The following is a 15336-nucleotide window of genomic DNA, read 5'->3' on the forward strand; positions in this document are numbered from 1 at the left end:
GATATCTGGCCACAGATTGATGCCCCGGTATTTCAGAAATTCATGATCTTTGACTTTCTAGCTCCCAGCTACTACCTCCCAAATTAAAGAAATAATATCAGTTTCTTCTTTGGGTAATTTCTCATTGCTAAAGATATTTTTCATTCTTAGTTTTCACAAAAATCAGTGATTAAGTATCTTAACTTCCCACCATCACAAGTTCCAAGGGTTGTCATGGATGTAAAACCTTATACTTGAGAACAAAACAGTTCTTTAATTTTTATCTCCAACAACAGATAAAAAGGATGTCAGGATTCTTAATATTTTGGAAATACTCTGCCAAATGAATGGGAATGATTTTTCTCCTATTCTCATACTTTAATTACTTGTTTCACATCTGTCTTCTCTGCTAGACCACAAACTCTATAAGAACAATGTCTTTTTTCACTCTTCTGTCCCCCATGTCTAATAACATGCACTGCACACAATAGATGCTTAATGACAGAATAAATAACTAGCACTTGCATAGCATAGTTACAACACACTTCTCTATACCTTCTCTCATTTGATCTTCAAAATAGTACTTATTCTCAAGTGTGACAGGGAAGTCTTGGGAAGATTTTTAGCAAAGGCTAGTAAAAGGACTCGGAATAAAATGCATGAGGTAGAGGTGGCACTGCTATTACCCTTTTCCCCTCTAGAATATAGTTAAAAACTCAGAGGAAGAAGAAGACAGTCACAGAATTTTTTTTTTTTTTTCAGGAATTAAAACAAACAGGTATTGTTTAGCCTCTCCCAATTGTTGCCATTCCTTTCTATCTCAGGTGATAAACACTAAAGTAAAATATTGTTTAGGTACCAGGAATAAAAGATTTGATCACATTCCCTTTAAGTCAATGGACCAATAAACAAAATCTTTTCCATATCATTAACTTACGAATGAAAACTCCTCACATATCCTGTCATCAAAGAATGCTTCTATTAATTTGAGCTTCCACTCCATATACATTTAGCAATACCTAAGTTTTAGAAGCAAATCCACATTAGTCTCCAAGTTTTATCCACAGAGTAATTGTTAAGGAGCTCCTGTTAATAAAGAGTCTGCCTTTTGTTCACAAAGGAAATACTGAAACTGTAAACTGAACACTAACCCCCAAGATGAGTATAGCTGAAAGACAAAGATATAACGAGGTTAAAACCATTTCAAGTAAAAGATAAAATCATGTTACCTTAAAAAATATAACAGTTTATAATCAACAGTATCCAGTTCTTGATCTAGATTATCATAAATGTTTTAATACACTTTGATGAAATTGCTCTTCTAAAGCAATGATTCCAGAAAGCTAAAATATAATTAAATTCAATGCATAGGGCAATAAGGCTGAATAATTAGCATTTTTTAAAAACCTAACATATATTTGATGAAAATATGAACAGTCACACCTCAACACTCATTAAACCTTTTATTATATATAATACATAAGTAACCATGGGTCATTACTGCCCACTACATTGATCAGCTAAGCCTTTACATCACGTGAAGGATTATTAAGGAAATGTAGAATTGATGAATATTTTCACATAAAGTAGAGCTTAATTATTTCTTTGACATTCAATTTTCTTTACAAGTCATTCTGTTCTTCACAGTTAACGGTTTTGCTGTCGGCAGACTGAATGAAATTTTTTTCTCCCAGAATCTATTATAAAAATAAGCACTTTAACTCGTCATATTCTGAAAACTAGAATCTGTCACTTCACTTTTTAAAAACTGTTTTTAATTTTATGAGAAACAACAAAGTCATATATAAACTTGAAACAATAGAGAGAGTCATAATTGAAGTACCCTTTCTTTCCAAACCATTCATGCTTTCCAACCCCCTCTTCATCACTGTTACATGATGGTACATGTCTCATTCTTAAAATTTTACCTCAAAGGATTCATTTCTATATTGATTTCCACGCCTACACATTTATCAATCTATAAACCTTTTAATAATGAAAAAGAATTTTGCTATAATTTTAGTATGTAACTTTATTGAGGTGAAATTCCTGTAACATAGAATAAGCCATTTTAAAGTGAACAATTCAGTACTGTTTAGTACATTTGCAATGTTGTCCTACCACCACCCTCTATCTAAAGACACTTCCTGTCACTTCAAAGTAAAACCCCTTACCCATTAACTAGTTTCTTCCTAGTTCCTCCTCTTCCCAGTCCCAGGCAACTACCAGTTTCATTTGTATCTATAGATTAATGTTATAGATAGTTCATATGATTCATATGCAACTTTGTGTGTGGCTTCTTTCACTTAAGCATGATGTTTTGAAGTTCGTCCACACTGTACCGTGTACTATCACTCCTTTTTAACAGCTGTACAATGGGTATGTATGCTACAATTTATCCATTGATGGACATCTGAGCTGATTTTGCCCATAACAATATATACATTTTCCCAGGTTAGTACAGGCAGATAGACCTTATTCTCGCTCTATTTTTTTTTGTGAAAGTAGTTTTTTAAAAATCCCTTATAATAACATCATTTCACCTATCTTCATATTTTGGTATGCATTTCTAAAACTAAGAACACTTTCTTATCTAACCATGATGGCATCACCACTCAATTATTAGTGATAAAAAATACTGATTTTTATGCTTAGTGAAATAAGTCAGAGAAAGACAAATACTATGATGTCATCTATATATGGAATCTAAAACATGAAACTAGTGGATGTAACAAAAAAGAAACAGATGTATAGAATAAAACTAGAGCTTGCCAGTGGGGAGATAAAAGAAGGGAGGGGGAAGATAGGGGAGGGGATTAAGAAGTACAAACATTTTTATATATAAAATAAGCTACAAGGATATACTGTAGAGCACAAGGAATATAGCCAATATTTTATAATTTTAAAGGGAGTATAATCTTTAAAAACTATGAATCTCACAATGTTATACACCTAAAACTTATACATTAACTATAACTCAACTTTAAAAAGTACTGATTTTATTTGTTCTGTTTGTAATTTGAGGCATTAACTAAAGTTATGTTCAACTTAGTGATTCCTTGAATTTGACTTCTATTTAAAGATTTCATGCTTGCTTGAAAACTAAAGTGTTAGCTAACTTTTACCTATATGATAAATCTTGCCTTTGTTCCTCCAATCAAGAAATTTCTAATCAAATTAGGAAATATAAAAATGTAATGCATTTTACAATGATATTTTAATCAGTTTGTATGGTGGAAAAAAACATGAGATTAATGAAGTAAAGATTATATTTATTTTGAGTACTGAATTTTTGAAGGCTTTCTGAAATAATAAAGCACTGTTGCTATTCATAATGGTTACCAGTGCAGCAGTATAATTAAGGAAATGACAATATCTCATTAAAAGCTGTTAATATTGCAGTAACTTGGGTCAAAACAGAAAAGTGGCCCAAACTAAAGTCCAATATCCTGAAAATAATACCATCTATTTATATACCACTTTATAGTTTTCAAACATATTTACTTCTTAAAAAGGCACAGTTAAGCCAAATTACAAAGTAAAATATTGATAAATTTATCCTATTAAAATTTATATACTTAAAAATATCTGCAACATTCTAAATCAACTGATTTATGAGGTAACCCAGAGAAGTAGGACCAGCAAGTATTATTTTCTCTAGTCCATGAGTAAGATAACTAGGGCTAACAAAGAACGCTATTGTAAAGTAGTCAAGGCATTCAGAAGAATGATTTTGTTAGTTAAGAAAAGAAAATAACAGATCTACCTAAATCACTTTATTAAAGTAATATGAATATTTAAAAATTTAAATGGTAATAGTCAATATTCTAACAGAGGAAACTGGTAAATAACAGCCATTTTTATAGTATACAAATAAATTGGTATCTATAATCTGTCTCACTTTATTCAAAAGGAAAAAATTTGTTTTTTCTAAAAAAATTATGAAAATAGTTTTGAATAAGAATTTATCAGATGACATATTATTTATTAATATATCCTAGTATATAACTACATATTTGAAGTCTTCGTGATATGATAAATCATGTTTAATTTCATCCTAATGGTCAAAATGACAAAGTTGAAAAGTAAATTTTGTAAGGTAATGTCAAAGCCTAACATGGAGTTTTCAAAGATATCTGCCTCACATATGAAAAAAATCTAAGTTATAAAATTTACGTTAAGTTAAATGCTATGCCTGGTGCTTTTAAAAAACTTGTTCCCAAGCGTTTAAACAAGACATTTATATTGATGACATCTTTAAACATATGAGAGCAGGTCTCATCATCAATTATGATGATACAGAAGATTCATTTTTAACTAGAAATGGGTAGCTCAGAAGATTGAACCAATAACACTACAATTCATAAACACCAAGTTTCTAGCTGATGCTCATCAATTAGTAGTTTGAATTTTACTTGAGAATATTCACAACATTAAAAACAACAAAAGAAGGAAGAAAAAACAGAAGGAAGGAGAGAGACTTAGTGCTGCCCAATACCGTCACTGGAAATCTTACCAAAGACTAAAAAGGAGACTTAAAACCTTTATACCCCATAAGGTTCCTAAGAAATATATCTGAGGCACACTGGCAGGGCAGTATGAAATGATTTCTACTGCCACTGGCCATATTGTACCTGTTCTGTGGATAATTAGAGTCCTTCAGTTTCCAAAGCTGTCAATCTGGCACTTTTCACGAGCACTATATTCACTTTAAATAAAACAAACAAAACAAAATTTATAATTCAGAGAACAAAAGAACTTAAAAAACAAAAACTACAAACCGAAGCACCTTTATAGTTGTGATATAAACCAAAAAAGAAAAAAACCCCAAAAACAAAAAACAAAAATCAAGATAGGTGAAATACCACTGTTATTTTAAATTTTAAGATTCTATGAGTTCTATATCACAACTTCATAAAGTTTAAACCAGGTAAGTTTAGGTACTTTTGTACTATACAAGAAAATACTCAATATTTAAAAATTTATTTACTGTATCAGTGTTGAAAGTTTTATATTACTTCATCTCAGTATTCAAACACGTTTACAAAACTATGCTTTATTATAGATTCCATACACACCCAGTATTGTATTCTAAAATGTCTGGATGGAAAATCAGAAAAAATTGGGACAATCTGTATTCAGTTATTAAAAATAAATAAAACAATTTATATATATGCACCATACCTGCAGCTGACCATTTAATGAACTCAAGTCTTCTGCTTTCTTCTCTAAAGACTGAACCCAGACTTTCCTTTTCTGTCGGCATCTTGAAGCTGCTGCTCTATTTCGCTCCAGAAATTTCCTCCTTTTTTCATCAGGATCTTCATTAGCTGCTCTTCTTCGACGACCAGTTGTACTTTGGGTCTGTGGAGTTGTATGAGCTGGAGAAGCCTATTTAAAACACAAATGAAAGCTTTTTATATTTGCACCTAGTGATTAAATTAACATAGGCAGTAAAGGTGAGAGCCACCAAGTCTCATTGTACACCTCAGTATTTTGGAGCAATGTGAATATCACACTGTGGTTTAACAAATTCCTTGAAACAAATGAGCACTGCTAAAACAAGATTCTCACTAATTAGCTATCGCAGTGAATGTTATTTTTTAAAGTTTGTATATTTTCATTTATATAGAAATAATATGAAGAAATTGAAAATGTGATACAAATGATCATACAGGTCTTGCATTTTTTTTCAAGTGTACTTTTAAGCAAACATCACGATATTCTTCAATCCTTTGAAAATTATTATGGTACAAAAATAAAAAATATAATAATTTCTTAGAAAAATTCACTATGGGAACCATGTTTTCTATGTTATTTTTGAATAAAAAATAGCATTAAATATGGAAATATTCTTTAAAAATTGGTTTCTCTAAAATTAAGGAGTTGAAAGCATAGTATATAGATATTTAGTTTATTTATTCAGCTTTTCTTCAGTTCCTGAAATTTGGGGTCAGTCTCTTTCTAAGGGCCAGGTTCATGTAATTAATACTGCTTTTCCTGGTAGGTAGAAGCCCACAGGAGTCTAGATTTTCATTTTAATTAGTCCTCCTGCCCTGCAATGGATCAGCCTGGTTATCTCAGATTGGCCAGAGTCTGAAATCTTCAGTCATTAGTGATACTGTTTAGTGTCTAGGACTACAGAACAATAAGTATCTTCAAGCCTGTCACAAATCCCAAAGTTGTGCCATGAACACTTGAATATAGGAGACAGGATGGGAACCCTTAGTAATAGTGCAAAAGAAACAGCACTTTCCAGCCATGGGCAGAATTCACAGAAGCAATCTCTTACCTCTAATTAATGATACTTTAAATGATGTGAACAAATAAAAACTTCTATTTTCTCTTAATCTATACAATAAGCAAAAATCTTAAGTTCTGCAGGGAAATAACCGGAATGAGCGGAAGGATAACTGAATGCCGAATGATACAAACAACACACATACCGGAGTTTCTGTAGTAGATGTGGCGGGCTGTTGTAATGACTGTGGACGAGATTCCTCTGACTGAGTCCTAACCAATCCACTACTATGACCTTTGACGGTATCACCATTGGTAACTGGAGGATGTTGCTGGGTCAAAGCAGCTTTTAATCTCTGAAAAGCATATACCAATTTAAAAAAACACTCTCTGCTTTCCGCCTAAATTCAACTCCCAAAGTAATCTTTGGTTAATCAAAAGAGATTATTTGTTAAGGAATACATATATACATTCCATTTTAAAATTAGTTTTATCATATTTCATTGCATTCCTAAAGCCATAATAAGTATCAGTAAGACAAACAACAGCACCTTTGGAGAGAATACCTGAGATTTTTTTGTTTAGTACTACTAGAAGGTTCTATACTTTGCTATTCCTAATCAACTCTGAGAAGAGTAAAAAGTAAAAAGACTGCTGACTGAAAATGAGATTTCTTCAGCTAGAATAAGCAGCACAAGTAAATTATATATGTTTCACCTATTTTCTCCTATTTCACCCCTATATCCCATATCTGAATCTTCTCAGGCTTTGCCTTGATTCTTAGACATAAATATCTTTTCCCGATTTGAACCAATTTGATCTCTGCTGGCAGGTCTGATGTCAGTGTTTACTTGGACAATGACCTGGTGTTGCATTTTTTAGGCCACTGTACAGTCCGACTGAACCTCCTCCTAGAAGCATCAGCTGGGTTTGCCTCCCTTAGGTCTTCCCTGTTTCCAGTAAACAGACCTAGTTCCAAGTCTGTCCCTGTTCAATCTTGTCAGTTCACTGAACTGCACCTGGCCCGCTATCAGAGTATGGCCAATCTAGTGTTAGAATGAGGCCCTAGACATTTATGCTACTTCTTTTTATAAAAATAATCTGAGTAAAGCTTATTATTCTATCAGCAAAAAATGTGTCGTAAGTATCTTATCTCCCCAACCAGACAGTAAGCTCTTTAAGATCAGAGATTGTCTTCTATTTATTTCCTTGCATCCCTTTAGCAACTAATAATTGATTTGCTACATAGGTGAACAACAAATATATTTGGTAATTGACAGAAATTGGTTTCCTCGAAAAAGGCCCACATAATCTTTGGGGTAGTTTTAGTATTATAATCTGTAAATATGAAATAATTAGCATAAGATAATCATATCACAGTATCTAAGGAATCAAAGGGACCTCAGGTATCTGACAGACCTGGGATTATTGTTGTTGATACTGTTCTTAATAACTAAACATACTAAACATAGTCCTTGAGCTCAAAATAAAGTTTTCTAAAATCTGATGCAGGATATGTCATTACATTTTCCTAAGATCCATACTTAGGTACACATGCGGTGGGAAGGAGGTTACAAATACTGACATGAGAGCTGTGTTGCAGTCTATCCAGTGCTACCCACACTTACTAGAAGTAAATAACTACCTTGGTATTATGTGTTAAAAACAGATTCTTTGGGAGTTCCTGTTGTGTCACAGCAGAAACTAATCTGACTAGCATCCATGAGGATGCAGGTTCGATCCCTGGCCTTATTCAGTGGGTCAAGGATCTGGTGCTGCTGTGAGCTGTGGTGTAGGTCACAGACGTGGCTCAGACCCCGTGTTGCTGTAGCTGTGGTATAGGCTGGCAGCTGTAGCTCCAAGTTGACTCCTAGTCTGGGGACGTCCATATGCCACAGGTGTGGCCCTAAAAGGAAAAAAAAAAAAAAAAAAAAGGTGACAGATGCTTCTTTTCTGACGGAGTACTTCTTTATGAACTGCAAGTAGCAACATGATATGTACAGTCCTAGTGTCTTCTGTGATTAGTATACATAATGCATACGGCTGAGAAGATACTTTACATGAGATAACACTTACCTGCCTCAAACTGTCTGTGTGACAAATCATTTAATCTTGAGTCTGTTTCCTTGTGTGTGAAACTGGGAACAATGGTAACCTCCTTGCAAAGTTGAGGTAAAGATTAAATATAACATGTAAAGATACTTGACTCATAAAAGAATTTCTTAAATATCAGCTTCCTTTTTCAAAAACAGCTAGTGAGGCCTCTATTTTCTTAGCATGGGTACTGGATTGAGGACACCAAAGAAATCAGAATAGTTCCTATACTTTTGTAGTTTCAAAATGTACTTAAGGAAAAAAAAGTATTTAAAACACTGGCTGGGGGAAAAAATGTATACATGTAAGGATAACTTGATCTCCTTGCTGTACAGTGGGAAAAAAAAATAAACTATTAAAAAAAAAAAAAAAAAACACTGGCAAAGCCTTAGACATATTTTATCATTGAAAATATATTCTTAAAACCACATGATATACTGCATCTTTCAGAATCTGGGTAAGATTCCTAGTTCTTTCCATTCTTCCTTTCATTTTTAAACAAGCAGAAATGACCACGTTAGCTGCAAAGACAGAGGAAATTGGGACACTCCTAACTGATGGGATAATGTAGAAGTAGATGGATTCACACTAATTAGGTACGTGACCAAAGCAGTAAGTGCCTGTAATCACTCAGAAATACTTAGGCTAAATGGTCAAAGAACTGGAAGTATAAAAGGAGTCTGAAAGTGTAGGAGGAGAATCTGAGGGAGGTGGTCAGTAGGCATAATTATGTCATTTAAAAATAGAATGTTAGACATCAAAATACAATGAACAAAGCATCCAGTCTGTAGTGTTAGGCTAGGGCTTTCATTTCTAGAAATAAAATATGCATAAATACAAGTATCGGTTGAGATGTGAAGCTTGGTAAATTATATGTTGGTAAAACATTTTTAAGTCCTTAGGTAGAAAACACAGAATTGAAGAGCATTTAAAGTTTTATAGTGAAGAGCTTAACTCTTAGAATTAATGAAATACAGTAACTGCACATAGGGGAGGCTGAAGTACATAAACATCACTCTCTTGAATAATCTTTAGTAGGGCAAGTTACTACCTTATAGAGCACTTAAAAGCAGCATCAGTATTCATTCATTATCCTCTCTTGACTGCCCTAGGGTATACAGTACTCATCCAGTGAGGAAGCTCTAATGTTTGCTCCATGCTGTTACATTGATTACAATGGGTCTAACTTGGAAAGAGTGCCACTGGGTACAAAATGTAAGAAAAAAAATTTTAAGGGTTAATTAACAATGCTCTGAACTGCAGATTTTTTAAAGACAGCAACAAAAATTTCACATGTTAAAAAAATTTACAGTAGGTTAGGTTAGGTTAAGAAAGTTGTTGCTAAATATGATTCATATAAATTTTACAATTAATATAATATCTACAATTCACCCACATTTTAAAGAAGGGCAACTATTTGGTCCAAAACAATGAATGAAAACATATATAAATATAATGAATATTTATTTTACAATAGAATTTTGGAGCTAATCAATTAGTCCAAATACCATCTTACAGATAAAGAAACTAAGGCCCAAAGAGTATAGTTGCTTCCAAGAATGATAGAGCAAGTTAGAAGCAGAGCTAGGACCAGAAATTCTATTGACTCCTAGCTCACTGAACAAACATGAAAAAAAAATTTTTTTTTTTTTTTTGCCAAACTAGAGCTTTTGTCTAAAATCAAGTACTCTAAGTATATTACAGTAATTATTAAGAAGCATATCGGGCATCAGTCTTAGTCCACTGCTAAGATCAGAATTTCTCTCAATAGAGAAATCTAATATAAGTAAATAAAGATTGAGTACTCAGAGAAATTAAGATTTAGCAGGTCTATATTCTCTAACGTACAATAAAATCTAGGCACAATTTCAATTTTAAACTAAAGGTATACACTGTTTGAAAGAAAACTAAAATTTTTACTACTGTATTTCTAAGCAGACTACTGCTTTAATGGTTAGAGTTAAAATTTAGAATTATAAAATTCAACTACTGGAGTTCCTGTGGTGGCTCAGCAGGTTAAGAACCTGACATAGGGTTTCTGAGGATGTGGATTCAATCCCTGCCCTCGTTCATTGGGTTAAGGATCTGGCACTGCCATTAAGCTGTGGCGTAGGTCGTGAATGAGGCTGGGATCTGGCGTTGCCGTGGCTGTGGCACAGGCCAGCAGCTAAAGCTCCCATTCGACCCCTAGCCCAGGAACTTCCATGTGCCACAGGTGAGGCCCTAAAAAGGAAAGGAAAAAAAAAAAAAAAAATTCAGCCACTATGTTGAAAACTTTTTTTGACGTCTTTTTATTTAAATCTTTTTAATCTTTTGTCTTGTTAGGGCCACACTCGCGGCATATGGAGGTTGCAGGCTAGGGGGTCCAATGGGAGCTGTAGCTGCCAGCCAGAGCTATAGCAAAGGGAGATCGGAGCCACTTCTGTGATGTATGGCCACAGCTCACGCAACACTGGATCTCCAACCCACAGAGTAAGGCCAAGGATCAAACCCACATCCTCATGGATGCTAGTTGGGTTCGTTAACCACTGAGCCACAATGGGAACGCCTTTATTTAAAAAATTTTTTTTGGAGATCTTTTTATTTTTTGTCTTTTTAGGGCTTCACCCGCATGGCATATGGAGGTTCCCAGGCTTGGGGTCTAATTGGAGCTACAGCTGGCAGCCTACACCACAGCCACCTCAGATCCGAGCCATGTCTGCAATCTACACCACAGCTCACGGCAATGTTGGATCCTTAGCCCACTGAGCGAGGCCAGGGATTGAACCAGTAAGCTCATCGTTCCTGATTGGATTCATTTTCGCTGTGCCAGGATGGGAACTCCTGAAGTCTTTTTAAAAATCAGTATAGTTGAGGAGTTCCCGTCGTGGCGCTGTGGTTAACGAATCCGACTAGGAACCATGAGGTTGCGGGTTCGGTCCCTGCCCTTGCTCAGTGGGTTAAGGATCCGGCGTTGCCGTGAGCTGTGGTGTAGGTTGCAGACGTAGCTCTGATCCTGCGTTGCTGTGGCTCTGGCATAGGCTGGTGGCTACAGCTCCGATTCGACCCCTAGCCTGGGAACCTCCACATGCCGCGGGAGCGGCCCAAGAAATAGCAAAAACACACACACACAAAAAAAAATCAGTATAGTTGACTCATGATATTGTGTTAACTTCTGCTGCAGAGCAAGAGATTCTATTATACATACACACACATATTCTTTTGAAAAATATTCTTTCCATTATGGTTTATTATAGGATATTGACTATAGTTCCCCATGCCATATACTAAGACTTTGTTTTTATCCATTTTATATGTAACAGTTTGTATCTGCTAACCCCAAACTCCTAGTCCCTCCCTCTCCCATTTACCCCATTTTGGGAACCACAAGTCTGTTCTCTATGTCTGTGAGTCAGATCTGTTATACAAATAAGTTCATTTTGTGTCATATCTTAGATTCCACATATCATATGGTATTTGTCTCTTTATGACTTATTTCGCTTGGTATGATGATCTAGTTTTATCCATGTTGCTGCAAATGGCTTTATTTTCTTTTTATGGTTGAGTAGTATTTCATCATATGTATGTATTACATCTTTTGTATCCATTCACCTGTCCATGGACATTTAAGTTGTTTATATATCTTGGCTATTGTGAACAGTGCTGCTATAAACATAAGGGTATTATGTATCTTTTTGAATTAAAAGTTTTGTCTGGAATATGTAGACCCAGGAGTGGAACTGATGGATCATATGACAACTTCATTTTTAGATTTTTGAGGAACCTCTATACTGTTTTCCATAGTGGCTATATAAACTTACATTTCTACCAACAGTGGAGAAGGGTTCCCTTTGCTCTACACCTTCTCTAGCATTTTATTTGTAGACTTTTTAATGAAGGTCATTCTGACTGGTGTGAGGTTATACCTCACTGTAGTTTTGACCTACATTTCTCTAATAATTAGCAATGTTGAATGTCTTTTCATGTACCTATTAGCCATTGGTATGTCTTCTTTGAAGAAATGTGTATTTAGGTCTTCTGACCATTTTTTGACTGGGTTTTTTTTTTGTTGTTTATTTGCACCAGCTGTTTGTATAGTTCGGAAATTAAGCCCTTGTTGTTCACATCATCTGCAGATATTTTCTCCCATTCTGTAGGTAGTCTTTTTGTTTTGTTTATGATTTCTTTTGCTGTGCAAAAGCTTTTAAGTTTGATTGGGTCTCATTTGTTTTTATTTTTATTGCCCAAGGAGACTGATCTAAGAAAACATTGGTATGATTTATGTCAGAGAATGTTTTGTCTGATCTCTTCTACGAGTTTTAGGATATCATGTCTTATGTTTAAGTCTTTAAGCCAATTTGTAGTTTATTTTTGTGTATGGTGTGAGGCTGTGTTCTAACTTCATTGCTTTAAATGCAGCTGTCCAACTTTCCCAATACCCCTTGCTGAAGAGCCTATCTTTTTCCCATTGTATTTCTTGCCTCTTTTGTTGAAAATTAACTGACCATAGGTGTGTGGGTTTATTTCTGGGCTCTTTATTGTGTGCCATTGATCCATGCCTATTTTTGTGCCAGTACCATGCCATTTTGATTACTGTAGTTTCGCAGCATTGTCTGAAGTTTTGGAGGATTATGCCCCCTGCTTTGTTTTTTTCTCATGATTGCTGTGGCAATTCTGGTCTTTTATGGCTCTATATAAATTTAGTTCTGATCCATATAAATTTTAATTCTGGTTCTGTACTAGAACTAAATTGCTTGGGTAATTTAATAGGGATCACATTAAATTTGTAGATGGCTTAGGATAGTATGGCCATTTTAACAATATTAATTCCTCCATCTAAGAGCATGAGTTTTCATTTCTTTGAATCATCTTCAATACCGTTTATTAACATTTATATAGTTCCTAGCATATAACATCTTCATCTCTTTGGTTAGGATTATTTCTAAGTACTTTATTTAGTGTAATTTTTAAAAGGATTTTTTTTTTTTACTTTGAAAACTTTTTTTCTTAGATATAAATTGTGTCAATTAAAGTGAATAATCTGTTATGCTGATCAATCTGACATTCATTTTAAGAGGTAATCTGCTAAAAATAATTTGCTATTCAAATTCTTCGTTATATGTTATAACCTTGGAAAACAAATTTTATCACATCTGTCAGAACTTGGTAGGAAGAAACTACTCTATCATAGTTCAAAGAAAAAATGTTATGTTCCCTAGAAACAATTTATGAAAAAGTCAGATCCATATTTCATATGTGCCACAAAAGCTCATCAGAGTAATAACCCTCCTTCTCCTGGGTGTTATCCTACCATCTGCTGCTCTATTACTTATCTTTATTTTGCAACTAATTAACAGCATAATCTTCTAAATTCAGCAAGTTAATTATCATTATTGTGGTCTTTGCAGCATCATCAGTCCTCATGAAATCTTGTCTCCCTACCCCCAGAGAACATATGAAAATGAAGTAGGTTGGGAGAGAGTCTGTTTTTTTGGAGTGGGCTCATTAGGTGTTTGCTGATTAGCTTGGCATGCAGAGGCAGGTCAGAAGAATTCTGCTGAACATGAGGTTCCATGCAGGGCCCAACTAAGTTAATGTAGGTTTCTGAACATTTGCCAGGATGCCCTCTGTCAGCTCTCAGTAGAAACCCCCCTGCAGAAAACCTACTGGCTACCCACTGTGTGCAAAGATATCTCAGTTTGTCACACAAGTCTTAAAGGAATGATTCTAGACTACACTTCTTAATTACTAAATCTTCTTATATAAAACTCCTAGATGGTTAACATTTTCTTATTCAGAAGTTACTTTTTGATTACAAATATTACATAGGAAATTTGTTTTATTAGAAGAGGAGCACAGATAGCAATTACCTATGGTTTTATGTGCTTACTGACCAAGCGCCTAAACCTAAATTTGGTGAGATCCAATACAGTTTTATAGAAAATGTAGATCCTAGGAATTTTCATATAATCTTAAAATAGATGATTTTGTATTTGTGGAACCCCCCCCCCCACATTTTTTTAAAAAACTACATTCTTACTTTTCCAAAGACTTAAAAGTTCTTGAAAAACAAAACAAACACAGCTTGTCTGGAAGAAATTTCTGTAGCAAAAAAAGAAGGATCTTCTTTAAATATTTATGGTATACACATAAAAATGAATATTTATCTTCCTGTAAGCCTTGAGCTTCTGAAAATCAGGGCTCCACAAAAGCATCCTTGGCTATCTCAGGATACAAATGAATTTCTCTTCAGCTGTAGTGTGCTTACTCATTCTTTTATATTCCAATGCTGCCATTTATCTTAGATTATTCTTTAACCACATTTTAGCAGAATTACCACTGCTTCACTATTTAACATATTATTAAAAGACTGTGAACACAAAGGTCAAATAAATCCTTAACAGAGATGCAGAACCAAACGAGGATGTTTAAATATTTTCAAAGAGTTGAAAACAACAAAGCAAAATCCAAATGAAATAGTGAAAGAAGAAATTAAAGTTCTGCTGGAGAGCTATAGACTGGTAAACAGAAAAATTATTTAACATGTAACATGAATCTAGGGAATGTGAGAGAGCATGGAATTGGAGTTCTATCACTGATAGAGAAAAGAATCAAGTTCCATGATCAATTATCTAGTCATTAAGAAAACTCTGTGTATTGGGATATGAACCTAGTTTCAACTTTCTCCAGTCAGAATTATACATTTATTTAGTAAATCTTTTTTTTTTTTTTTTTTTTTTTTTTTTTTTTTTTAGCCTCTTGAAGCTTAATAAAGTAAAATCAATGACACTGATATTTTAATTCAAATTTAGAAATAATCTCTATTTGGTATTTTAACTATTTGGTATTTAATATTATAAAAAAGCATCTAAAATAATTTACCACACAGAGTGAGACTGTCCTTGGATTTCAATTTAAAATGTTTGAAGGGAGTTCCTGTTGTGGCGCAGTGGTTAACGAATCCGACTAGGAACCATGAGGTTGCGGGTTCGGTCCCTGCCCTTGCTCAGTGGGTTAAGGATCCCCCCGCGTTGCTGTGAGCTG

The 15336-nt window shown here is 34.2% G+C and overlaps 1 protein-coding gene across 1 annotated transcript in view; it reads right to left on the bottom strand.

The window, feature by feature from the left end:
• ATF2 (activating transcription factor 2) overlaps positions 1–15336 on the bottom strand; it is a 93733-nt gene that overhangs the window by 11901 nt on the left and 66496 nt on the right. The window contains 2 exon segments of the mRNA XM_021075925.2: positions 5164–5370; positions 6426–6575. Of these exon segments, the coding sequence (XP_020931584.2) occupies positions 5164–5370; positions 6426–6575 (357 nt within the window).

Source organism: Sus scrofa, chromosome 15 (assembly GCF_054392235.1).
Source record: "Sus scrofa isolate SSC_HxYL_T2T_F1_AM1 chromosome 15, Sscrofa_HxYL_maternal_Yorkshire_Landrace_v2.0, whole genome shotgun sequence".
Taxonomy (NCBI): domain Eukaryota; kingdom Metazoa; phylum Chordata; class Mammalia; order Artiodactyla; family Suidae; genus Sus; species Sus scrofa.